At 43.6% G+C, this 26,575-nt stretch overlaps 1 protein-coding gene across 1 annotated transcript in view; it reads left to right on the forward strand.

The window, feature by feature from the left end:
- Window positions 1-1,258: 1,258 nt before the first annotated feature.
- LOC140211790 (inter-alpha-trypsin inhibitor) overlaps window positions 1,259-26,575 on the forward strand; it is a 41,349-nt gene continuing 16,032 nt past the window's right edge. The window contains exons 1-2 of the mRNA XM_072281939.1: window positions 1,259-1,423; window positions 19,656-19,847. Coding sequence (XP_072138040.1) covers window positions 1,339-1,423; window positions 19,656-19,847 — 277 coding nt within the window. The 5' untranslated portion in view covers window positions 1,259-1,338. The remainder of the gene's footprint in view (window positions 1,424-19,655; window positions 19,848-26,575) is intronic.

Consider the following 26,575-nt stretch of genomic DNA (forward strand, 5'->3'; position numbering starts at 1 on the left):
TTTTCATTGGGTCATGGAATTTCTTTGCTGGTGGATCTTCCTCTAGTCTCTCATCCTTGAAGGTTGCATAGCATTGCTCACCAATCTCATATGCCTTCATCAGGTCGGAGGCAATGTCCTTGGGGGCTGCCTTTGCCATAGAGATGCTAATGAGGTCCCACTTCGCTGCAAATGGGTTGACCCATTCATGTATGAGGCTAATCACAGCTGAAACTGCTTCCTCATCTTTCTGGATTCTTGGCTGCTGTAGCTCCGCATGACAAAGCTCTGATTTGTTGCCTTGCACCGTCTCCCTTAACTGTCCCAGGAATGCACTGCGGTGCTCAGCTGTTATGTAGTAACGCTTGATAGCTCCAGCATTCAGGCTGAACCGTGATGTGCCTCCAGGAGTCTGTGTCTTTGTTCACTGTGGCTTCAATAGCCTGGTCCACAGGGATCTGCCCAAAGGGGTTGTTACTTGACAGCTGCACGGAGAATTGGCCAGTCTTGAAGGCCTCATACACAGGAGGATTCTCCTCTGGGAGGTTCATCATCTGAACAAAGTAAGGGGACAGGTACCTGGTATAATTCATCTTATCATAGGCAAAGCACCATGGCATCATGGTTCTTATAGCATGGAGGTGCAACGAGAGGTGCGCAGAAGCCCAAGTACTATGGTCTCTACCACGTCAATGTATGATATCCAGAATGCGGATAGCTCTCCATTGTTGTGACGGAGGTGTTCCAGAAAGTCTGTCCACAGGGTTATCAGCTCAGCTAAGAGTGGACTTTGCAGCAGATTGTTCAACTTCTGTTGGTTCAAGTCACTGGCCGTGGCGTTCACATGGTCTAAGAACGATTTGAAGAAGCTACCATCGCAGCAATGCTATCACATATTTTCTAGCACTAGGGGTGTATACCTTGCCAAAAATCACTATAAGAAGTATTCCCCCCAGGTAGTACCGGTGGCCCAAGTGCGGGGTCCTGGCTCACAGACTAAAACAGTGTTGTCATGATCGGAGAGGCGGAGAGGCAGCGTCTCTGGGAGTGTCAGCCTGGTTATGTATTCATATCGAGAGGGCCCGTCCTTCTAACACAACAGACCATTTCTTCATTGGACATAACTTTGAATTTTCAGTAGGACGTCCTGGTAAAATATTAAACAGCTCATTATCATTTTGTACCGGTGCACTGCACTTTTTATCAGACAAGGAACAAGGGCCACTGTCTCCGAAGTACCTCGCAGCCTAGACGCGGCAGTTGCACTGAGTTCCGTTCTGTGCACCCATGTTTCTTGCCACTCCTGAAACAAAGTGACTCTTTAAAAAGGCAAAAGTCCAAGGATCTGCCGACAGCACCATGCAGAATCAGTACCGTATGACCCAAGGCCTGGCACTCCTTGTGGTCCATTTCACTGCCCTCAGCCTGGGCCAAAAGCCAGAAGGTAAGCCTCCCCTTCCTTTCCAGTCTTGATGCAGGGTCTCAGCCTGAGATATCAAGTGTTTATTCCCCTCTTTGGAAGCCGTTTGACTTGCTCAGTTCCTCCACTACTTTGTACGTGTTGCTCAACATTTTCAGCGCTTGCAGGATCTTGCATGTTTCTGGTGTGAAGCTCCACCTCATAGTAGGGAGAAAGGGAGCGTGAGTGGGATAATCAGCAGTCATGAGAGGCGATAGGGTGTGTAAAGTATCTCTATCACCATTCCTGAAGTGTTTGCTGAGATTAAAAAAGGATCAGAGAGTTCAGTATTCACCAAAGGATCAGTAGCACGCACCAGACTGCAGCCAACACTCTTGAATTTTTCGCAACCAAACAAAAGGAGGCGCAGACTGCCAGGGTTCTGCCAGTCGTTACAAACCCAGGCCTCAGCACTTCCCTGCGCCATATCTCCACGGCCTTCAGTTCTCCAACCTTCCAAACACTTACCTGCCTCCTGGTTAAGTCCCTGCAGTGACCCAGCCTCGACCACTTTCCGGGGTAGAGACTCGCCTTCCTCTGCGAGATGTACAGTACTTCCAACACATCCCAGTTTTAAGCAACTGTCCCCTTATCTTGTACCTATGTCCCGCCGTTCCGTGTTTACCCAGCAACTGATACGTCCCAGCACCAACCCAGCCATGCTCCCGTGGGAGCCTGTTGGCTTGGGTGAGATCATCCCTCATTCCTCTAAACCCTAGGGAAGGGGTGGCAAACCTTTTACATTCCATGCATTAATTTTTTCACGCACGAGTTCAGATGCAATTTTTTCACGCCTGTTTTTACAAGAATTGAATGGGGGGTACAAGAGCTGTATGGCACATCTGAACTCGTGAATGAAAAAATTGACGCATGGAATGTAAAAAGTTGGCCACCCCTGCCCCGGAGAATACAGGTCTAATTGAGTTCATTAAGTTAAGTTGAAGTTTAATTAGCATTCAACCATACATGAATACTCATAAATACAGCCACATGAAACAGCGTTCCTCCGGGGGCCGAGGTGTAAACCACCTACCGACAGTCCGACGCAGTACGAGGCTCGTATCGCACGCATCAAATAGCAAGCAAACATGCAATCACACAAAAAATACAGAACTGTGCTCAAGTCTTAGGTACATATACATAGCTAGGGTGCCTCAGACTGTAGTAATTTTAAGTATTACATTATACTGCTACTGCAAAAAAATCAAATTTCATGATATATGTGAATGATGATAAACCTGATTCTGATCTGGGTCTCCATTGAGGACTGGGAGTGGGAAGGGAGCAGGGAGAAGGGAGTCATGTTTGGGAAAATGGGAAGGGAGAGGGAAGCAACAGAGAGACATTCTGTAATGATGAATAAACCAATTGTTTGGAATCAAATGACCTTGCCTGGTGTCTCAGATCTGGGTGTGTCTGCACCTGCACAACTCCCCACCCCTCCCCTGGCTCTCCTTCTCTGCCATCTGTCCCACACCCCTCCCACAGCACTCTCCTCACCCTTCTCATTGTCCTTTGCTGCTGCCAGATTTACAAACTCGCTGTTCCTCGTTGACAAAAACTCTTGGGAACCCTAGCTGTAAGACTTTAGCACAGTGCTGTATATATAGCCCAAGAGTCTTGAGTGTCACATCTTGTAAGTTGATGGTTTTCAGCATTAAGTAACTGCAGTTCTGAGCAGTCTACACACACACACACACACACACACACACACACACACACACACACACACACACACACACACACACACACACACACACACACACACACGTGTGCACTCCAGTTGTCATTCCACCGATCGAACACCAGAGGGCAGCACTGATGAGAGGGACCCCCCCCACCCCAACCCAACGTGGTTGCTGCTGTACATCGCCTTCTGGTGTTTCCTCTCCTAAACTGCTGTAATAGGCAAGCCCCTGGCTTAAGGCCCAGTCCTCGCTACAACCAAGGCCACACAGTTCCCCCGCCATCCATCTCTCCAAAAAACAAAGAAAGCAGACTTGCAGTGTTTTACATTATCAATGTCCAGCAGGGTATTGCAACTGAAAGAGAAACGTCCAAGACAGCACACTGACTCCAATATCTTCCATAAGCAGGCAGTAACACAGTCCACATCAAGTCCAGCTCCCCCACCAATGAGCAGCTCACTGAGGGGGCAGACCTGCAGAACCTAAAGTTGTTAATGTCCAGTGTTGTCTTGCAGTCATAAAAAGGACATTTTAAAAAGACACAAACACTTTTGGTTGACCCCCTAGAGACCGGAAGTTACCTGTGTCCATTTATTTCAGTTGTCTGTGACAGAACATTTTATGATGGAGGGCCTGGGGTTTCCGATCTTCCTTTTACTGGAAGGGAGGTTGGACAGATTAGACCGGTAGAGCTGATCTCTGATTGACTACATGGGACAGTGGTCCCCAGGGTGAACTAGTTCAGGCCCACTCCTGCTGCAGTGAGCACTGACGTGGCCTGTTTAGGGAGCATGGGAAGGGGAGGAGATGCGGTGGAATACAGCGGCAGAGCAGTGATAGAGACAACTGAGACCGCAGAGCTTCACCAAAGTACAATAAGTCTCCGAATCACAGACGCGTGCCAAGCATCTCAGTCCGCCCCCTCATCCCAAAGCATAGCCCAACCTTACTGGTATTGTCCAGCATTATTTTGGGAATCCTCATCACCTCCCATAGGGGACCCAAATGGAGCTGGTGCAGAATCTGAGACTCATCTCAGATCCATGGAGATCGTAGGCCCGTGGGTGAGAAGCAGAAACTTTTAAAACAAAAATTGCTTTATTTTAGAGCTTTTATTTATTTTAAGGGAGTAATTTTTTCATCAGTTGGGTTGAGATGTTCTTCGATCTTGACAATTTAGTTGCAAACATTTCATCACCATACGAGGAACATCATCAGTGCGATGTTAATTGTGGTGTGTCCTCTGAAAGCTTGGCCTTTATATACTTATCAATCAGCTGAATGGCTGTCATTATGGAAACAATCTTTTGGATAAGACCACTGTGGATTACAAAATCCACTGCAGGGACGGCAGTAAACATTACGTCAGCCAAACTGGAAGAAAACAATCCACAATAATCCATGAACATCAACTGGCTGCAAAGTGGCATGATCAACTCTCCCTCGTCTCTACCCCGACCAACTCTCCCTCGTCTCTGCCCCGACCAACTCTCCCTCGTCTCTGCCCCGACCAACTCTCCCTCGTCTCTGCCCCGACCAACTCTCGCTCGTCTCTACCCGTGATCAACTCTCCCTCGTCTCTACCCCGACCAACTCTCCCTCGTCTCTGCCCGTGACCAACTCTCCCCCGTCTCTATCCATGACCAACTCTCCCTAGTCTCTACCCATGACCAACTCTCCCTAGTCTCTGCCCGTGACCAACTCTCCCTTGTCTCTGCCCGTGACCAACCCTCCCTAGTCTCTACCCGTGACCAACTCTCCCCCATCTCTACCCATGACCAACTCTCCCTAGTCTCTACCCATGACCAACTCTCCCTTGTCTCTACCTGTGACCAACTCTCCCTGGTCTCTACCCGTGACCAACTCTCCCTGGTCTCTACCCGTGACCAACTCTCCCTAGTCTCTACCCGTGACCAACTCTTCCTCGTCTCTACCCGTGACCAACTCTCCCTAGTCTCTGCCCGTGACCAACTCTCCCCCGTCTCTACCCGTGACCAACCCTCCCTCGTCTCTACCCGTGACCAACTCTCCCTTGTCTCTACCCGTGAAGATCGAGAGGGACACAAATTCAACAGTGAAAGTCATGGCGCAAGCAAACATGGAGAATTCCCAGAAGCATGGTTTTCCACAAGCAATTCTGTAAACAGACATTGTACAGCTCGATCCTACTTTGAGCCAATGCGGGCAAAATCCCAGGCCAGCATGACTGACGTTTGCCACGCAACCATTCAGCGATATGATTTCCTCCCTACGTCACAACTGAGTTTCTATAATGATGACCAATCGGCTGATTGATTAGTACATAAAGGCCAAGCATTCCGAGGACACACCACGATCAAAAGTGATCTAACGATGTCTCCTCACATGGTAACAAAACGTTTCCGAGTGAATTGCCAAGAACATAACCATCAGCCACCCGAGCTACACATTTTCTGAATTATTTCTAATTGTTTCATCATTTTACTTCACGTGTTTCAAGCTCCTTAGTTTTAAGATGATGGAATGTTAGCCTCAGTCATTTTAAAAATAATAAGGTTGAAATAAATTAACGTAAAATGGGAGAGTTTCGACAGTAGGCAAAGCTCTTGGCCAGCTCCCAGATGCGTCCAGTCCCGACCTGTTGGTGGGGTAGGGTTGTCTCCAAACTCATATCCCTGAGGAAAGCTGTCTGTATCCGGTTCCAACCCCAAAACTAACTTGCCCACATCTCACCGTGCAAACACCCTCTCAGGGTAATAACTCATTCTCACCCATCAATACACGAAGTCAATGCCAAAGTAACCGGGTGTGGTCATTTACAGCAAAGTACATTTATATTCCTGTCTTAAATTAAAGAAACATTCCTGGACTTTACTAAAGAACCTTATCAAATAAAGCCAAGTTGCGAGCAGGGAACGTATGGACGGAGATGGGTGTTATGGGGAGAGTCGGAGAGAAGTGGGAAGTTTCAGAGGGAGGTCCAGACCACCAGGACTTGGCAGCTGAAGGCACAGCTCTGAGTAATACACAAGCTCTCTGATGAGGTAGAGTGCAAAAGGTGTCGATCAATGGTAAGGTTGGGAAAGGTCACAGTGATAGGAAGAGAAGGAGCTGTAATAGAACGTTAAAATCCTTTAACGTTTATGATCATCAAACAAAGATTAGATTAAACTCCCAACCATCAGTGCAGAAACATCCAATAAAATGTGTTCAATTTGCTACAATTTATAATTATTAAACCTTGTGATACAAAGTGCGTTTATAATATTTAACTAATACACTCATTGAAAGTTCTCATGCTGCTTCAGATCTTATATCATTTTTGTATTGATTGACTTAAGACAGGATTATTTGGAATACAAAGAGTTCACCCTGGGCTTGTAAAATAAAAATAGAAGATACTGGAAAAACTTGGGCAACATCTGTGGGGTGAGAAACAGTTCTCATGTTTTTAAAATTCATTTCAGGATCCAGGCATCACAGTCTAGGGTAAAATTTATTGCCCATCCCTAATTTCCCTTAAGAAAGTGGTGGTTGAAAGTGCTCCCACAGGACCGTTGAGGAGGGAGTTCTAGGGTTTAGCCAGTGGGATTGAAAGACCAGTATTGGTTGGTGTGTCACGCGGAGGGAACCCTACACTGGTGGTGCTCCCATCCGTGTTCTGTCCTTATCGTGCTTGGTGCTAGAGGTTGGATTAGCATGGCTGAGTTTGTAAATGCTACTCACAGTAGCCACTGGGAGCCATTGTAGGGGGAGGGAATGGCTCGGGTGCTGGATGAGGTGCCAGACAAACGCTTTAGCCCTGTCCTGGATGGTGTAAAATCTTTTGAAAACTATCGAGTCATTCAACACAGAAACAGGCCTTTCGGCCCACAACATCTGTGCTGACCATCGCTCATCTGGATTTGGGTCTGTATCCTTCTGTTGGCATTGGAACTGGAATTGGTTTCCACACGTCACACATCAGAGATACAGTGATCAGCTTATCTTGTATACTGTTCATACAGTTCAAATCACTGCATAGTGCAAAAGTTCAAAATTCTAAGTAAATTTATTATCAAAGTACATATTGTATGTGTCACCATATACACTCTAAGATAGACTTCCTTGTGGACATACTAAATAACTCCACGTAAGAATAATAACCATAATAGAATCAATGAAAGACCGCACTAGATTGGGCGTGGTTTTAAGCATTCAGGCTTGGAGATGCCAGAAACGGCCGGGAGCAAAAATGAAATGATTTCACTACTTCAACAAGTTAAGAACTATGAGAAATTTGAAAGTATCAAAAATCATCTTGAATGTGACAATGAAAATGAAGATTTGGAGGGTGCAATCGTTGAAAGCATTGTATGAAGGCAGTCCATTTTCTGCAGTAGGTGTCTGCGCTGAATTTGTTCATTTACAGTCAAAAGAACATGATGCAGATGAATTCCTCCAGTGATAACTATTAAGACCTAATACCCAGTTATATACCTAAGAACAATCATGACCATGATTGCCCTTGGCAAATGTATCTGCAGAGGTGGTTTCCCACTGCCTTCTGGGCAGTGTCTTTACAAGACAGGTGACCCCAGCCATTATGAAAACTCTTCAGAAATTGCCTGCCTGGCGTCAGTGGTCGCAGAACCAGGACTTGTGATAGGCACCAGCTGCTCATATCACCATCCACCACCTGCTCCCATGGCTTCATGTGACCCTGATTGGGGGGCTAATCAGGTGCTACATCCTGCCCAGGGGTGATCTTCAGGTGAGCGGAGGGAAGGGGCACCTTATGCCCCCTTTGGTAGCAACGTATCTCCTCCATACCACCTTGCCACACTAATAGTATTGGCAGAGTTCTGATTTGCCCTGTATTTCATTTAAATACATAATTTGTTACTCAGTTAAAAGGTAGTTTGTCATTTTTATACCTTTTTATTTATTTCCATCAAACTTTGGTTAATTGTGGCAGCCACTTAATTGGGCCAAAATGTACAGGTCCCAATTAACCAGAATCCACTGAACTCTGGTTTTCTGGTTTTGCACAGAGCTGTGTGGCTTTGTATCGTTTGACATTATACCTGTGAGGAAGTGGTTGCAGTTGATACCAAGTCTTATGGGCTGTAATACGCCTAGTTGGAAGATGCAATGATATTTCTTGAGCTCACCTTGGGCATTGTTGGAGCAAGGTAGGAGGTCAGGGGGAGTGGGATAGTGAATTAAAGTGGTGACTGCTATGGAAGGCTTTATAAGGCATTGGTCAGAAGCAGTTTTTGACCCCATATCCAAGAAAAGATTTTCATTGGAGAGGATCCAGAGGAGGTTCTTGAGAATGATCCTAGGAATGATAGGGTTAATGTTTGAGGAGCGTTCGATGGGTCTGGGCCTGTACTGGCTGAAGCTTAGAAGAATGGGGGAGGATCTCATTAAAACCTATCGAATACTGAATGGCCTAGACAGAGTGGACATGGAGAGGATGCTTCGTATAGTTGGACCAGGGGGTACAGTCTCAGAACTGAAGTATGACGGCTTAGAAGACATGAGGAGGCATTTCTTTAGCAAGAGGGTGGTGGATCTGTGGAATTAATTGACACAGATGGCTGTGGAGTCCAGGTCATTGGGTATGTTTAAAGTGGAGGTTGATAGGTTCTTATATAGTAAGGATGTCAAAGATTACAAGGAGAAGGCAGGAGAATGGGGTTGAGAGGGATAATAAATCAGCCATGATGGAATGGCGGAGCAGACTCGATGGACCGAATGGCCTAATTCTGCTCAATGCCTCATGGCCTTATGGAACAAAAAGCTCTGCAGCGTGGTGACCCAGTCTGCATCTGGTTTCTCCGCACGGTGACTACTGAATGCAGCAGCTGTGGTGGACAAGGTGCAAGGGAATCTCCCTCTGATTCGACGGACTGCATGGCTCCTGGAAGGAGGGGAGGGAGAAGTGAAAGGTCGGGCACTGCATCTTCTGGGAAAGTGATGCGAGAAGAAACATGGAAAGTGGAGACAGAAGAACGGAACAAAGAATGGCGGGGAGGGGACACACCCTTTGGAATGGTGGAAGGGGATGGGGAAGTGTAAGTATAGGAGAGGATATGGAAAGTTGAAAACTGCTTCCAGCTAATGTCGTTTTGTGGCTTGGGCAGGAACATGGATGGGAACGTTTAGAGGGATGTGGGCCAAAAGGATGTAGGCACCTTGGTTGGCCTGTTTGTCTGCTCCTTACGTCTCACACTCTGGCTGTACTCAGTGGTATCCCAGTAAAGCATATATTGCATTATAAGACACACAGAGAACTATTACTAAAAGTAAGGATTTAATTTTGTGGTCCTTGTAATGTAAAATTGTGCTATTGTTTTGAATGAGGAGACGCTGTTGGTTGCTCTGGTGGGATTGGACACGATCGGCCGAAAGGCCTCTTTCTGAGCTGTAACCTTCCAATGATTTTATCCTTCTTCGGCACGATGCCACACTGATCTCATGGTAGGAGAGCAGAAGCACGAACAGGTTGTTGTGCACAGACTTAATCTGGACTATTAATGACCTATGACCAACCATGCATGACCATAAACAAGGCATAGCATGATGCCTGTGGTTAGGAATATGACAAGACCACCATAAAGCCCTTTGCTCTCCACGGAGCGTGGCCGTACCACTTCCCTGGCCTTTGGATCTCATCAACTACCCGAAAGAGCAGAAAGGTGCGTTCTGAACTAGAGAGAAAAATACTCAAGTGACAACAACGGAATAGCTGAGAGAGGTTGAATGAAGAGTCCGAGAACGTGGCAGCGTCACCAGGAAGGGGTTGTGAAGGAGGTAACTGGCACAGGAGTCTGACAACAAAGGAGAGGGAACTGCTCTTGAGTCTGGTTATCTGGGCTTTCAAGTTCCTTTACCTTACCACAGAAACTAAAAGAGAGAAAAGGGGAAATTTTGACAATACTGTTAATGATCTTGAAGCAACACTCCATGAAGGTGGACTACAGGGAAGGAGGTGTTGTGGCTATGATGGACTGGGCAATGTTTCCTGCTCTCTGCAGGTTCCGGTGGTCTAGAATAGAGCAGTTGCCATATCACCAACCCATTAAAGTCAAAGTAAATTTATTATCAAAGTATGTACTTTTGATAATATTATTCCACCTTGAGATTCATTTATAGTGCAGGAATTTACAGAAAAATAAAGAAATGCATTAGAATTAACGAAAACTATACACAAAGACTAACAGACAACCAATGTACAAAAGAAGTTAAACTGTGCAAAGAATTTAAAAATAAGTAAATAAATAATACTGAGAACACGATTTACAGAATCCTTGAAAACAAGTCTGTAGGTTGTGGAGTCAGTTCAGAGTTGAGGTGAGTGAAGTTATTCACACTGGTTCAGGAGCCTGATAGTTGAGGCTAATAACTGCTCCTGAACTTGGTGGTGTGGGACCCAAGGCTCCTTTACCTTCTGCTTGATGGTAGTAGTGAGAAGAGAGGGGGTCCTTGATGATGGTTGCAGCTTTATTGTGGCAGCACTGCACTCAATGATATGCAGGACTTTGCCTGTGCTGCTTTGGGCTGTATCTACTTTTCGTAGACTTATCAATTCATGGACAAAGGTGTTTCCATACCAGGCTGTGATGCAATCAATCAGGATACTCTCCACTTTGCATCTGCAGAGGTTTGTCAAATTTTCAGATGACATGCCAAATCTATGGCAACTTTTGAGTAAATAGAGACACCATCATGCCTCCTTTGTGATGGCATTTACATGTTGGACCCAGGACAGATCCTTGGAAATGGCGATGCCAAGGAATTTAAAGCTACTGACCCTCTCCTCCTCCCATCCCCTAATGAGAACTGGCTCGAGCACCCATGTTCTCTTCCTCCTGTAGTCAATAATCAATCCTTTGGTTATGCTGACATTTTTTAGATTAGATTATGAGGACACACTGTCCTCTTTCATTGTCATTTAGTAATGCATGCATTAGGAAATGATACAATGCTTCTCCAGAATGATATCACAGAAACACATGACAAACCGACTGAAAAACTGACAAAACCCACATAATTATAACATATAGTTATAACAGTGCAAAGCAATACTGTAATTTGATAAGAACAGACCATAGGCACGGTAAAAGTCTCAAAGTCTCTTGAAACTCCCATCATCTCACACAGACGGTGAACCTCCAGCACCACAAACTTGCCGATGCGGCATCCTGGAAGCATCCGACCACAGTCTGACTCAGTCCGTCCGAAAACTCTGAGCCTCCGACCACCTATTCGACACCGAGCACCATCTCTCCCGAGCGCTTCGACCCTGGCCCCGGCAACAGGTAATAGGCAAAGACAATGATTTGGGGCCTTCCCCTCCGGAGATTCTCGATTGCACAGTAGCAGTGGCAGCGAAGCGGGTATTTCAGAAGTTGCTCCAGGTGTTCCTCTGTGTTTTTCATGGCTGTCTCCATCAAATCTGGATTGTGCACAGCCCTCTAGTTAACACATACGATATCATTCGGAACAGCCATGCGTGCTGCGTCGCGCCGCCATCTTCTCTTCCCTCCACATTGAGTGAGAGGTTGTTGTTGTGGCATCATTCAGCCAGATTTTCAATCTCCCTCCCCTGCTGACACCTTTGATTTGGCCAACAAGAGCTGCTGATGTTAAAGGCCAGGTTGTTGATCTGGCACCATGACACAGGCTTACAACCTCGTTCTTGTACTCTGTCTCATTGGTGTTAATGAACAATGGTAACCAGCAGCAAACTTAACAATCAAGTCGGCACAGTATTTGGACAAACAGTAATGAGAGATATGAGAAGAATTATGTGTAATGGCCAACAAAGGAACGACAAAACAAAAGCATCCACATCAGTAAAGTTGAGAAAGTTCGATGATCCTCATAGTGGGATCAGAAGTGGAAAGGGCGAGCAACTTCAAGTTCCTGTGTGTCAATATCTCTGAGGATCTATCCTGGACCCAACATATTGATGCAGCTACAAAGAAGGCATGACAGCAGCTATATTTCATCAGGAGTTTCGAGGAGATTTGGTTTGTCACCAAAAACACTCAAAAGTTTCTACAGATGTACCGTGGAGAGCATTCTGACTGGCTGCAACACCGTCTGGTATGGGGAGGCTACTGCACAGGACCGAAGTAAGTTGCAGAAACATGTAAGATTAGTCAGCTCCATCATGGGTACCAGCCTCCACAGTATCCAACACATCTTCAAGGAGCGGTGCTTTAGGCAGGCAGCATTCACCATTAGGGATCCCCCATTACCCAGGACATGCCCTCTTCTCACCGTTACCATCAGGAAGGAGGTACAGGAGCCTGAAGGCACACACTCAGTGACTCAGGAACAGCTTCTTCCCCTCAGCCATCCAATTTCTGAATGGACCCATGAAAACTACCTCACTACTCTTTTATTTGTTTTTATTTGGACTACTTGTTTTAACAGCTATTTAATAGACAGATATATATACTTACTGCAATTCAGCTATTTTCTCTATATTTATTTATGTATTTCATTGTACTGCTGCCGTAAAGTTGACAAATTTCACAACATACGCCGGTGATATTAAATCTAATTCCGAAACGCTCTGGACATTGGAAACAGGCACTTGTGCCATGTAACTGGGTGTGAGCTTTCCCAGCGGGACAGTTTCCACGTGAAGGCCCAGAGTAGACAACAGGTCAGAAACTCAAATCCCTGAACTAAAATTAATACTGGCTCAAGTAGCTCAAAGTTAAATCAGTCAGTGTGCGGACGGGGTAAAACTCAGAGGGATACACAGAGGAAAAGAGTTAACTGCTTGTACTTATGAACTTCGGCAGCTAGTTCCACAATTTCAGGGCAGCAGTCACGCAGTGAAGATCCTCATGGTGACAAGCCTGCACCCCAGTTAGCTCCTGTAGGTTGTGCACCCATATCCTGTCAGGGAGAGGAGGAGAGTCAGTGAGTGTTGTGTAGTGTATCATTCAATGTGGTGTGCGCACGCAGTGAGATTGGGGCTGTCAGTGGGCTAACAACCTCACTAACCAGGGCTGTTGGACTCCTCAGGAATATGGAATTTTTTCGAATATAGCAGATATTATATATATCATGATTATATAACAAGAGGGTGAAGCCTCAGAAGGTGTCAGGCCCCGATGGAGTATCTGGTAGGGCTCTGAAAACTTGTACCAACCAACTGTTCACAGACATTTCTGATTTCTCATTGTTACAGTCGGAGGTTCCCACCTGCCTTGAAAGGGTGACAATCATACCAGTGCCCAAGACGAGCAGGTGAGCTGCCTTAATGAGTGTTGTCCAGTAGCACTCACATCTACATTGATGGAGTGCTTTGAGAGGTTGGTTCTAGCTAGAATCAACTCCTGCCTAAAGAAGGGCCTGGGCCCGCTGCAATTTGCCTATTGCCACAATAGGTCTACAGTGGATGTGATCTCAATAGCTCTTCACACAGTCTTGGATCACCTGGACAATACTAATACTTACATCAAGCTGCTGTCCCTGGGCCTCTGTACCTCCCTCCGCAACTGGATCCTTGACTTCCTCACCAGAAGACCACGGTCTGTGTAGACCTCAAGGATGTGTGCTTTGTCCACTTCTCTACCCTCTCTACACCCATTACTGTCTGGCTAAGCATAGCTCAAATACCACCTATGAGTTTGCTGATGACACACTATTCCTGGCAGAATCTCAGATGGTGACAAGGAGGCATACAGGAGAGAGACAGATCAGCTGGCTGAGTGGTGTTGCAGCAACAACCTGGCACTCAATGTCAGTAAGACCAAAGAAATGATTGTGGACTCAAGAAAGGGTAAGATGAGAGAAACACACCAGTCCTCATCGAGGGATCAGAAGTGGAAAGGGCGAGCAATTTCAAGTTCCTGGGTGTCAATATCTCTGAGGATCTAACCTGGACCCAACATATCGATGCAGCTACAAAGAAGGCATGACAGCAGCTATATTTCATTAGGAATTTGAGGAGATTTGGTATGTCACCTAAGGAACTCACAAATTCCTACAGATGTACCGTGGGGAGCATTCTAACTGCAGCATTACTGTCTGCTGTGGGGTGGGGGTTGGTGGTGCACTGCGCAAGATCGAAATGAGCTGCAGACTCAGTCAGCTCCATCATGGGCACCGGCCTCCGTAGTAACCAGGACGTCTTCAAGGAGTGATGTCTCAAAAAGGCAGCGTCCATCAGTAAGGACGCCCATCACCCAGGACATGCTCTCGTCTCATTGCTACCATCAGGAAGGAGGCACAGAAGCCGGAAGACACACGCTGAACGATTCAGGAACAGCTTCTTCCCCTCTGCCATCCAATTTCTAAATGGACATTGAACCCAGGAACACTACCTCACTAGTTTTTTCTCTTATTGCACTACTTACTTAATTTAACTTTTTAAAATATATATATGTATATACTTACTGTAATTCACAGATTGTTGTTATTATGTACTGCTGCCGCATAACAACAAATTTCACGATATATGCCAGTGATATTAAACCTGATTCTGATTAACACAAGACATTCTGCAGTTGCTGGAAATCCAGAGTAACACACAAAATGTTGGAGGAACACAGCAGCTCAGGCAGCATCTACAGAAAGGGATAAAGATTTGACATTTTGGGCTGAGACTTTTCATCAGGTTTGAAAAGGAAGGGGGAGAAGGCAGAATAAGAAGATGGTGGTGGGGGGGAGGTGATGGAGTACAAGATAGAAGATATTAGGTGAACTCAGCTGAGGAGAAGGTAGGTGGGTTGAGGAGGGGGAATGGGGTAAGAAACTGGGAGCTGATTGGTGGAAAAAGTAAAAGACTGAAGAAGAAGGAATCTGATAGGAGAGGAAGTGGACCAATGAAGAAAGGGAAGGGGGAGGGAGTCCATAGGGAGTTGATAGGCAGGTAAGGAGAAGAGAAGATGTAAGAGGGAACTCAGAAAGGGGAATGGAAAAAGAGAGAAAGGGGAGGGAGAGGGGAGAAATTTCCAGAAGTTAGAGGAATGATGGTTATGCTATCAGGTTGGAGGCTACCCAGGTGAAATATCAGATATTTCTCCTCCAGCCTGAGAGTGGCCACATCTTGGCAGCAGAGGAGGCCATGGCTGACATATCTATGTGTAGCAGACGTTAAGGTGGCTATAGACTTTATGTGGCTTAAACATGAATCGGGTCTGTCTCACTGGGTTTGTGTTGCTACTGCTGCGCCTGGGCAAAGGTTAAAGTCTGACCTCACAGTGTAAGCCTCACTTGGCAGGTTAATGCTAGTGCTTGTGGCTTCACTGTGGCCCTTGATTCAGAGCTACCAATAAAGACTGGAGCTTGTCTGGGTTGGTTCCGCAGAGCAGTGAGGAATTACCTCATACGCCATATCATAGGTAGATAAAACTACAGTGAGGGGAAGAGATTTAGCTGTGAGTAAGGTCTTCTTCACCCAAGGAGTGGAGGAAACTGGGCCACTGACAATATTTTAAAAAGTGTCTAGACAAGTTCCTGAACCACATAGGGCTAGAGCCTGGTAGCTCAGCTGGTAGAGCACTAGACTTTAACGTGAGGGTCGAGTGCTCAAGATGCTGTCTTCATGCTGGGCATCGACTCCCCATCACCACATTCATCCCATGAAAAAGGCAACTTTTGATGGCTTGGTAGCTAACACTAACAGTGCCAGCGACCCGGTGCAATTCCTGCCGCTGTCTGTGAGGTGTTTGTGCGTTCTCCCCTTGACCACGTGGGCTTCTTGCTGGTGCTCCAGTTCCCTCGTCTTTTCCACAGGCGTATGGGTTAGTAGGTCATGTGGGTGTGATCGGGCAGCATGGGCTCAGATTGGCCTGGAACACCAAATAAACAAATAAATAAATAAAAATCAGAGCAGGGACCAGGATGGGATTGATATGGAAGGGTGATCACTGGTTGGCGTGGAAAGTTAGGCTGAACAACCAGCTTCCATGTGGTACGATTAATTCTGTAGAGTAAGATTTCAGCCTGGGCAGCAGGTCTATGCACCTGCCCCCAAGACTCTGGAGGAGCAGGTTTGGAAGCAAATCACAAAGAAAGATAAAAACCAAGGATTGCAACTTAGACGCATTATCATAGAACACTACAGCTCGGAGTCAGGCCCTTCAGCCCATCTAGTCTGTGTTGAACTATTCATCTGTCTAGTCCCATTGACCTGCATCTGGATCGTGCCCCACCACACCCCTCCCATCCACGTACCTGTCCAAATTTCTCTTAAATGCTGAAATCAAACCCGCATCCACCACTTCTGTTGGTTGCTCATTCCACATGCTCTCAATCAAATCAAATCGTTCAAACCATCCATAGATACAGCTGAACGAGACAACGTTCCTCTGGTGCAAAGGTGAAAAACATTCAGAGTAGCAAGCAAACCTGAAAATAGCAAGTAAAATTCAAAAGGTGAGTACATAATTCAGGAACAGTGAGAAAAGAAGCATATTCACTCAAAAAACTTTTATATTGTCCAAGACCCTGAGCGACAATGTCTGGCAATCGATGGTACAGTCTTCCGGCGGTGTACAAATGCAAACAATCCAGCCTGTCATTCCACCACTCAAACACAGGAGGGAAGCACTGACGGGCAAGGCCAGGACTGGCCGAGCGTGGACACCAAGCTGTAGCACTTCTGCATCTGTCACCTGGTCTGCAGCAGCAGGCAAGCCTGAGGCTTTGAGGCCTGGTCCTCGCTACAGCCAAGACTACACAGCTCCCACGTCATCTGTCCCACCACCAGACAAGGGTAACAGGCCTTCGGCACCTTATATTATCACTGTCCAACAGAGACTCGCGATGGCAAGTGAAATGTCCAAGACAATCTCCCGCGGTTATACTGCACCAACTCCGATGCTTCCGAGCAGCAGGCAGCAATACAGTCTGCAGCCAGTTCAGCTCTTCCATACCTCTGACATCCTGAAAGACTCCTCCAAAATCCTGATCGGCTCCTTCTCCTTCTCCGATCCAGCCGCTGGCTTCTTCTTCTCTGACCCAGCCGCTGGCCGGTTCCTTCGATGTCCCGGCCAGCTGCTCAGAACAACGAGCAGCTCACTGATGCGGTAGACCTGCTGTACCTGTAGTTCTTGGAGTCCAGTGTCGCCTTACAATCATAAAAACCACAGTTAACAAAGAAAAGATCACCTTTGGTTGGCCCCCGAGGGGCTCCTGCAACCCAACGCGCTGCCATCTAACTCCACCCTCTGAGTGAAGTCCCCCTCATGTTCCCTTTAAAGATTTCACCTTTCACCTTTCACCCATGACTCTAATTCTAGACTCACTCAACCTCAGTGTAAAAAGCCTGTAACCCTCAGAATTTTGTATACGGTGTACCTCTATCAAATCTCTCCTTAGTCTCCTTTGCTCTAGGGGATAAAGTTCAACCCTTCCCTATAATTCAGGTGCTCAACACCTTTGTAAATTTTCCCTGCACTCTCTCAATCTTAATGATAACCTTCCCTAGGTGGGTGACCAGAACTACACACAGTGCTCCAAATTAGGCCTCACCAATGTCTTATACAACTTCAACATAGCATCCCAACTCCCGTACTCAATACTTTGATTTATGGAGACCAATGTGCCGAAAGCTCGCTTTATGAACCTATCCACCACTTGCAAGGAATTATAGTTCTGTATTCCCAGATCTCTCTGTTCTACTGATATTGACTGGGATCACAGTAGTGAAACGCTTAGGCAACCTCACGTTCAGTCTCAGCAAGACCAAGACGTGGATTGTGGACTTTAAGAAGGAGGAGTTGGGAGTGCACGCACTAGTCCTCATTGAGGGGTCAGTGGTGGAAAAGGTGTGCAGCTTCAAGTCCCTGGGTGTCAACAACACATTGATGCAACCATACTGAAGAAGGTATGCCAGCGGTACTATTTCATTAGGAGTTTGAAGTGATTTGGCATGTCACCAAAGACTCTAGCAAATTTCTAAAGAAGTACAATGGAGAGCATTCTGACTGGTTGCATTATAGCCTGGTATGGAGCCTCAAATATATAGGATTGCAAGATGCTGCAGAAGGTTCTAGACTCACAGGTACAACCCTCCACCAATGAGGACATCTTCAAAAGGTGTTGGCTCAAGACGGTGGCATCTGTCACTAAAGACCCTCACCATCGGGGACATGCCCTCTTAGTGCCACTACCACCAGGGAGGTGGAGCAAGACCCTGAGGGCTCACACTTAACGTTTTAGAAACAGCTTCACCCCTCCAACATCAGATCTTTTGAATGGTCCATGAAACTGTGAACCCTACCTTGTTATTCGTCCTTTGTTCTATTTATTTATTTTTTGTATCTTTTTTTATATGCCTTGAACTGTATTGCTGACACAAAACCACAGATTTCATGACATATTTTTGTGATAATAAACCTGATTCTGATTCTGGGGGGAGCATTATTTTTAAGAGCTCATATATATCACGTGAGTAAGAGAGATTTTGTCCTCTAGAGAATGGATAGAGCTGAACTTAGTCTCGGAAGCTGCTCTGGGACAAATGGTTGAAGAGTTAGGAGAGCACTTTGGAGATAATGACCATATCTCTGTAAGTCTTACTGTTGCTGTGGAGTGGAACAAGAGTAGTCCTGAAACTGAGGCTCTAATTTGGGGGAAGGCTGATTCTTTTCATCCCTCTTCCCTCCGGGAGAAGACTCAGGAGCTTGAAGACTCATACGGCCAGATTTGGGAACAGCTTCTTTCCAACTGTGATAAGACTGCTGAACGGATCCTGACCTGGATCTGGGCCGTACCCTCCAAATATCCGGACCAGCATCTCGGTTTTTTTGCACTACCTTACTTTCCATTTTTCTATTTATGATTTATAATTTAAATTTTTAATATTTACTAATTTTTATTATTTTTAATAGTTTTAATATTTATTATTTGTTTAACCCAGGGAGCGGGAAGCGCAGAATCAAATATCGCTGTGATGATTGTACAGTCTAGTATCAATTGTTTGGCGACAATAAAGTATAAAGTTTAAAGTATTCTGAAGTGAGAAGAAACTGGCTGCATAACCTACAACCCAATGGGGTGAACGCTGAATTTTCCCGGTTTCAGATCATCCTTATTCCCTGTGTGTTCCCCTGCTCCTCCCACACCTTCTGATCCACCCCCAGTTCTCCCATTTGTGTTCCTTTCCATATAATCCCCTCCATCCTCCCATCACCCATGTTTGTCCACCTACTTACAATGCTGCCCACCAATCCCCACCCCCAGCCATTTCCATCCACTTACCTCTCCCCAAATTGTCCCCATTATCGTCCTCCTTACTTAATGGATTCCAATGCTACCTCATCCTCTATCGCTCCTTGGTACACCAATTATCTACTGACCCCTATCTCATCTCATCCCCTTTTCTCTTTACACCAACTGTCTCCCCTCTCCACTCACAGTCCTGGTGTAGAGTCTCGACCCAAACCATTGATGTTCCATTTCCCCTGCTCCCCCCTCCATCAGATGCTGAGCTCCTCCACCAGGTTGTGTGTTGCTGCAGCTTCCAGAATCTCCAGTCCCTTGTGCCTCTTTTCTTGTAATAACCTACTTCCTTACCTGCTTTACAGCTTGCAACCTGCCGATGGATGAAGGTCAGACAGGAAATAATCCTTCTGTGAGATTTTATTACAACAAACCTACAGACCGCTGTAAGATTTTTGCATATAGAGGGGCAGGAGGAAATGCGAACCGTTTCGCCACTGACAAGGCCTGCATGAAGAACTGCTCAGATCGTGCAGATGAGACCTATCCACAGGGCGGTATGTAAAATCTTGATACACAATGTCTGTCTGGGGTCTCAGACCCAGTCTATTGGTGAGAGATCAGTAGCAAAGCAGGAACTGCTTCTACCTTGCCAGTTCTATGCAGTGGCCACAAGTCTACCTGAAATAGATGGCTTTAACCAGAGGCATGAGGGTTTGAGGGCAGGAGGTCAGCCCAGAGAGGGGGCAGCTTGAGGTGCAGGCGGCTGTAACTATTACCTCTCCTCTAAATATCCCACTCAAATCCCAATATCAACCTTGGAAAAAAGAGGAAAGTTTCGACACGACCTGGGTTAAGGTGATTGTTAGAAGGAGCTGAGGAATCAGTCCTGAGGTGGGCTGCTTCCCCACGGCACCTGCTTCACCCCTGGTGTCCGTGTCTTCATCGGACTGAGCTCCCAGCAAGGGACTTCACTCTCCAATCCTCTCCACCTTCTCACTCTCTAAGTTGCCGGGGATGTTTCGTCTAGAGAGAGCAGTGCAGCAGAGCTAAGTTTCCAGCAGCATTTCCGGAAGACGTCGAGAGGTGGAGAGCCTTAGGGAGTGAAATCCACAGCTGGACAGGTTATGTCCAGATCTCGGACCCACAGGAGAATGCAGATGTTGAAACAGAGTGACACACAATCTACTGGAGGAACTCAGTGGGCTGGGCAGCATCTGAGGGGTGAAATGGACAGTTGGGACCCTTCGTCAGGAATGAAAAATAGAGGGGAGGAATACATTATATATATATATATATATATATATATATATACACACACATTAGATTAGATTAGATTCAACTTTATTGTCATTGTGCTGAGTACAGATACAAAGCCAATGAAATGCATTTAGCATCTGACCAGAAATGCAAAGAATAGTGTTATTTACAAAATAACTGCGAATAAAAAAAGTGCTACAGCACACAAATATAAAAGTACTGGATGAATGTATAAATATATTATTAATTATATGAGGGGGGTAAGAAAGGTTAAAACTGGAGGAATATTAGTTGGGAATCGTAGTACTAATTTTATCTATCTATATATATATATATATATATATAAATATATAAAATGTTTTTTTTTGTTGCGGGGGAGCTGGAGGAAGCACTGATCGATTGCTACGCTAGTCATGTGTGCAAGCGTGGCTTTTGCCACGACCCGTAAAATGGAGGGGGGTAGTGTTGTGTATCCTTTCATTCACAACATTAGTGGGAGGGTATTTTGTTTTTTCTTTTTTTGTTTTTTTTCTATCTTCTTTTTTCTTTCTGCCTGGAAGGTTGGGAGGGAGAGACATAGCAACATGGTGAAGTTTAAAGAGATTCCCCAAGGAACTATGAGAGTTGAGAAGATAAATAATGTTTTAGATTGGAGTAACTTTGTTAAGAATAATGACTAATTTATTGAATTTTTTGAGTTTTAATGTTAACGGGCTTAATGGACCAGTGAAAAGAAAAAGAATCTTAACACATATTAAAAAAATGAAGATAGATTTAGCTTTTTTACAGGAAACGCACTTAACGGAAACAGAACATCAGAAACTAAAGAGAGAATGGGTGGGTAGTGTTGTTGCGGCTTCATTTAATTCAAAAGCGAGGGGAGTAGCAATTTTGATCAATAAAACGTTACCAATTAGAATACAAAATGTAATAACTGATTCTGCGGGGAGATATGTGATTATACATTGTCAACTTTTTTCTGAACTATGGACTTTTATGAATATTTATGCACCAAACGAAAATGATGCAAAATTCATACAAGAAGCTTTTCTGAATTTGGCGGATGCGCATGAAAAAATATTAATTGGAGGAGATTTTAATTTTTGCTTAGACCCAGTCTTAGATAGATCAACCAAGGCTGTTATAAAATCGAAGGTAGTAAATTTAACTTTTGAAGGATTTAAATTTGATTGATATATGGAGAAGAATCAATCCTAAAGAAAGAGACTATTCGTTCTACTCCCATAGACATAAAACTTTTTCAAGGATAGATTTGTTTCTATTATCAATGCATATTCAACACAGAGTGAAAAATATGGAATATAAAGCAAGAATATTATCAGATCATTCCCCTTTATTAATGACAATAATAATGGCTGATAAGGAAGAAGTGGCTTATAGATGGAGATTTAATTCAACATTATTAAAACGTCAAGATTTTTGTGATTTTATGAAAAAACAGATTCAATTTTTTTTGGATACAAATTTTCATTCAGTGGATGATAAATTTATATTATGGGATGCGATGAAAGCATATCTTAGGGGCCAGATAATAAGTTATACGTCTAAAATTAAGAAAGAATATATGGCAGAACTAGATCAATTGGAAAAAGAGATTACAAAATTAGAAAAAGAATCTCAAAGATCTATGTCAGAAGAAAAACGAAAACAACGTCAATAAGAAGTTACAATATAATACGCTTCAGACATGTAGAACGGAAAAAGCAATTATAAGAACTAAACAAAGGTATTATGAGTTAGGTGAGAGAGCACATAAAATTCTTGCCTGGCAGTTGAAAACAGAACAAGCTTCCAAAACAATAAATGCAATTAGAACAAGGGCAAATAAAATATCTTATAAACCTCTTGAAATAAATGAAACCTTTAAGAATTTCTATTCTGAATTATATCAATCAGAATCCCAAAATGATGTTAACGAGATAGAAAGGTTTTTATCACAAGTTTCTCTTCCAAAATTGAATTTGGAAGAACAGAAGGGATTAGATATGCCTTTTACATTAAAAGAAGTTGAAGAAGCTTTAGGATCACTCCAAAGCAATAAGTCTCCAGGAGAAGATGGTTTTCCACCTGAATTTTATAAAAAATTTAAAGATTTATTATTTCCTCTTTTTATGGAACTAATACGTCAAGCAGAAAAAATACATAAACTTCCAGAATCTTTTTCAACAGCAATTGTAATAGTATTGCCAAAAAAAGACAGAGACCCTATGAAACCAACATCATACAGGCCTATTTCTTTATTGAATACGGATTATAAAATAATAGCAAAAATTTTATCAAATAGATTATCTAAATATTTACCAAAATTAATACATATGGATCAAACAGGATTTATTAAAAATAGACAATTGGCAGATAATGTAACCCGGCTATTCAGTATAATTCATTTGGCACAAAAAAGGGATGAGAAGAGTATAGTAGTAGCTTTGGATGCAGAAAAAGCATTTGATAGATTAGAATGGGATTTTTTATTTAAAGTACTAGAAAAATATGGGTTAGGAACATCTTTTATAAATTGGATTAAAACTTTAAATTCTAACCCTAAAGCTAAAGTAGTGACAAACTCTCAAATTTCAACACCATTCCAGTTAAAAAGGTCAACTAGACAAGGTTGTCCACTATCACCTGCTTTATTTGTATTGGCGATAGAGCCATTAGCAGAACTAATTAGAATTGATCCAGATATTATGGGTTTTAGAGTTAATCAGGAGGAATATAAAATTAATCTTTTTGCCGATGATGTTTTGATCTATTTAACAAACCCACAACATTCGTTACATAAATTATCTTCTAGATTGGATGAATATGGGAAGGTATCAGGTTACAAAATAAATTGGGATAAAAGTGAAATTTTACCTCTTACTAAAGGAGACTATAGTCAATGTCGATTAGTAACCCAATTTAGATGGCCGGTAGATGGTATAAAGTATTTAGGTATAAGACTTGATAATGATGTAAAGAATTTATATAAATTTAATTATCTACCACTATTGAAAAAAATTCAAGAAGATCTTGACAAATGGATGATATTACCAATAACATTAGTAGGTAGAGTCAATGTTGTAAAAATGAATATATTTCCTAGATTACAGTATTTGTTTCAAACATTACCAATACAATTGCCACAGAAATTTTTTCAAGAGTTAAATAAATGTGTGAGAACATTTCTTTGGAAAGGTAAAATGTCAAGAATATCATTGGAAAAATTGACATGTAAATTTGGGTTAGGAGGGTTACAACTTCCAAACTTTAAAAACTATTATAAAGCAAATCAACTTAGATTTATTGCATCTTTCTTCGATGATTGAAAACCAGCATGGATTAAAATAGAACTGAAGATTTTATATATAAATGGGAATCTAAATTGATACGGGAAAAGAAAGAATCTCCTATATTAACACATTTGATTGATCTATGGAATAAGATAAATGTTGATAATGAAACACAGAAATCTTTATTAGCAAGGAGGCCTTTGTTCCAAAACAGACGTATTCCTTTTACAATGGACAATCAACTTTTATATAATTGGTACCAAAAAGGGATTAAATTTATAGGAGATTGTTTTGAACGAGGTATATTGATGTCACTTGAACAATTAAAGGATAAATATAAAATATCTAATAATACTTTCTTTTGTTACTTTCAATTAAGGGCTTACTTAAAAGGTAAGCTGGGTCAAACAATGTTTTTGCCAAAACCTAATGAAATTGAAATTTTAATACAAAAAGGGAAAATTAAAAAATTTATTTCTTGTATGTATAATTTGATTCAAGAACAGACAATTAAACAAGGAACCCATAAGTCAAAGCAAAAATGGGAAACAGATCTGAATATTAATATTGATGAAACAAATTGGTCAAGACTTTGTCTTGACAGTATGACAAATACAATAAATGTTCAACTTAGATTAGTACAATATAATTTTTTACACCAATTATATATTACACCGCAAAAAATAAATAGATTAAATTCAAATCTATCTGATAAATGTTTTCGGTGTAATCAAGAAATTGGTACTTTTTTACATTCTACTTGGTCTTGTTTTAAAATTCAACCCTTTTGGATAAATTTAAGAATCTTATTGGAACAAATTACTGGAACTCAACTTCCACATAACCCTGTATTATTTCTATTAGGTGATATTGAAGGGATAAAACCGAAACTTAAATTGAATAAATATCAGAAAGAATTTATAAAAATTGCATTGGCAGTAGCTAAGAAGACTATAGCAGTTACTTGGAAATCTGATTCGTATTTAAGTATGGATCGTTGGAATAATGAAATGGCTAGTTCTATTCCACTCGAAAAAACTACTTATAATTTAAGAGACAAATATGTAACATTTTTGAATATTTGGCTCCCTTACTTACAAAAGATAGGATGGCATATTTAAGTGCTCCGATAAAGACTTTGGTCACTTGGGGAAAGTAACGAATAATTATACCAAATTTATTTTGAATCCCATGGAGCATGTGGAAACCTTCCAATACCCAGGCGGTTCTTTTCTTCCTTTCTTTCTTGTTTCTTTCCTTCTTTTTAGGTAGGACTATATATGGGGGGGGGGGGGAAGGGTTAATGGGAGGGGGGAGGGTAGATTCCATTTTTTCATGTATTCCTTTTGAAAATTCAATAAAAATTATATTACAAAAAAAACAAATATAAAAGTACTGAGACAGTACAATACGGATGCAATACTGCTTAGCGCTGTGATGTGAGGTTCAGCAGTGTCACAGCCTCAGGGAAGAAGCTCTTCCTGTGCCTGCTGGTGTGGGAGTGGAGGCTCCTGTAACACCTAACAGATGGGAGGAGAGTAAAAAGTCCATGGTTAGGGTGAGATGCATCCCTGATAATGCTTTTCACCCTGCCCAGGCAGCGCTTATGGTAGATGTTCTCAATGGTGGGCAATTGGGTGCCAATAATCCACTAGGCAGTTTTCACCACACGTTGGAGTGCTTTGCAGTCCGATACAGGACAATTGCCATACCACACTGAGATGCAGTTGGTGAGTATGCTCTCAATGGTACAGCGGTAAAAGTCCATCAGTTCCTCCAGATCCTCGTTTACCCCCTGGTAGAGTGGTGAGGGCTTTGGGGAGTAAGGGTGTTGCATGTCTGAGATACTTGAGTCGACAGCCTGCTCTGGCACTGAGTCCCAGGCAGGTAATCCCTCACAAAATCCCCTTGTCTGTGCCCCAGAGCAGTGTTGCTATAGGTGTACAATCACAAATAGGGCTCAGGGGTGACATAGTGATGTAGTAGGTCATGCAGCTGCTGCACTGCGCCAAAGACCTGGCTTCAATTCTGATCTCAGGTCTGGCCCGTGTGGAGGTTGCACGTTCTCTTCTGACACGTGGGTTTCCCCCGGGCACTCTGGTTTCCTCCCACATCCTAAAGGCGTGCAGGTTGGGATCGGTCAAATGGCCACTGTAAATTGTAGGTAGCTGGCAGGAGAATCAGGTTGAAGGTGATGGGCACACAAGAGGGTAGAGACTGCAAGAGACAAATTGGGGAAATGGGACTGGTGAAAATGCAGTGAGAGCTGGCAAAGACCCAAAGGGCTGTTTGGCCTCCTCCTGCACTGTAATGACGTGAGAAAGACCTCCATCTAGTGGCAAAATCTTGCATCTTCAGGGACACTGCCATGGAGTGGAGGACTCAGCAGCCAGTTGCTAATGGGATGAGTCTCTCTGATCTCCATGCTGCTTATCACTTGGAGTAGAACCTAATCTTACACTGAACAGCACCGTGAGGCATGTCTGAGCTGGAACCATGGTGCGTGAATTGGTGAATGATTCTGAATACATCGGGAAGAGGAGCAAGGATCAGCCGCACCAGGGTCATAACTGAACTCTCTCACATTCCCTTACACATTCGCAACTCTTAAACAGAGTTCCTCTCCTGTTCTCAATCCTAACAGGCAACCTCCTATTCCTGGGGCTAGAATTCAGAGTTCCAGACTCACTGGCAAGAGGAAAGAGCTTTCACAGCTCAAAGTAAATTTATGA

This window comes from Mobula birostris, chromosome 18, assembly GCF_030028105.1.
Source record: "Mobula birostris isolate sMobBir1 chromosome 18, sMobBir1.hap1, whole genome shotgun sequence".
In the NCBI taxonomy this organism is placed as follows: Eukaryota; Metazoa; Chordata; class Chondrichthyes; order Myliobatiformes; family Myliobatidae; genus Mobula; species Mobula birostris.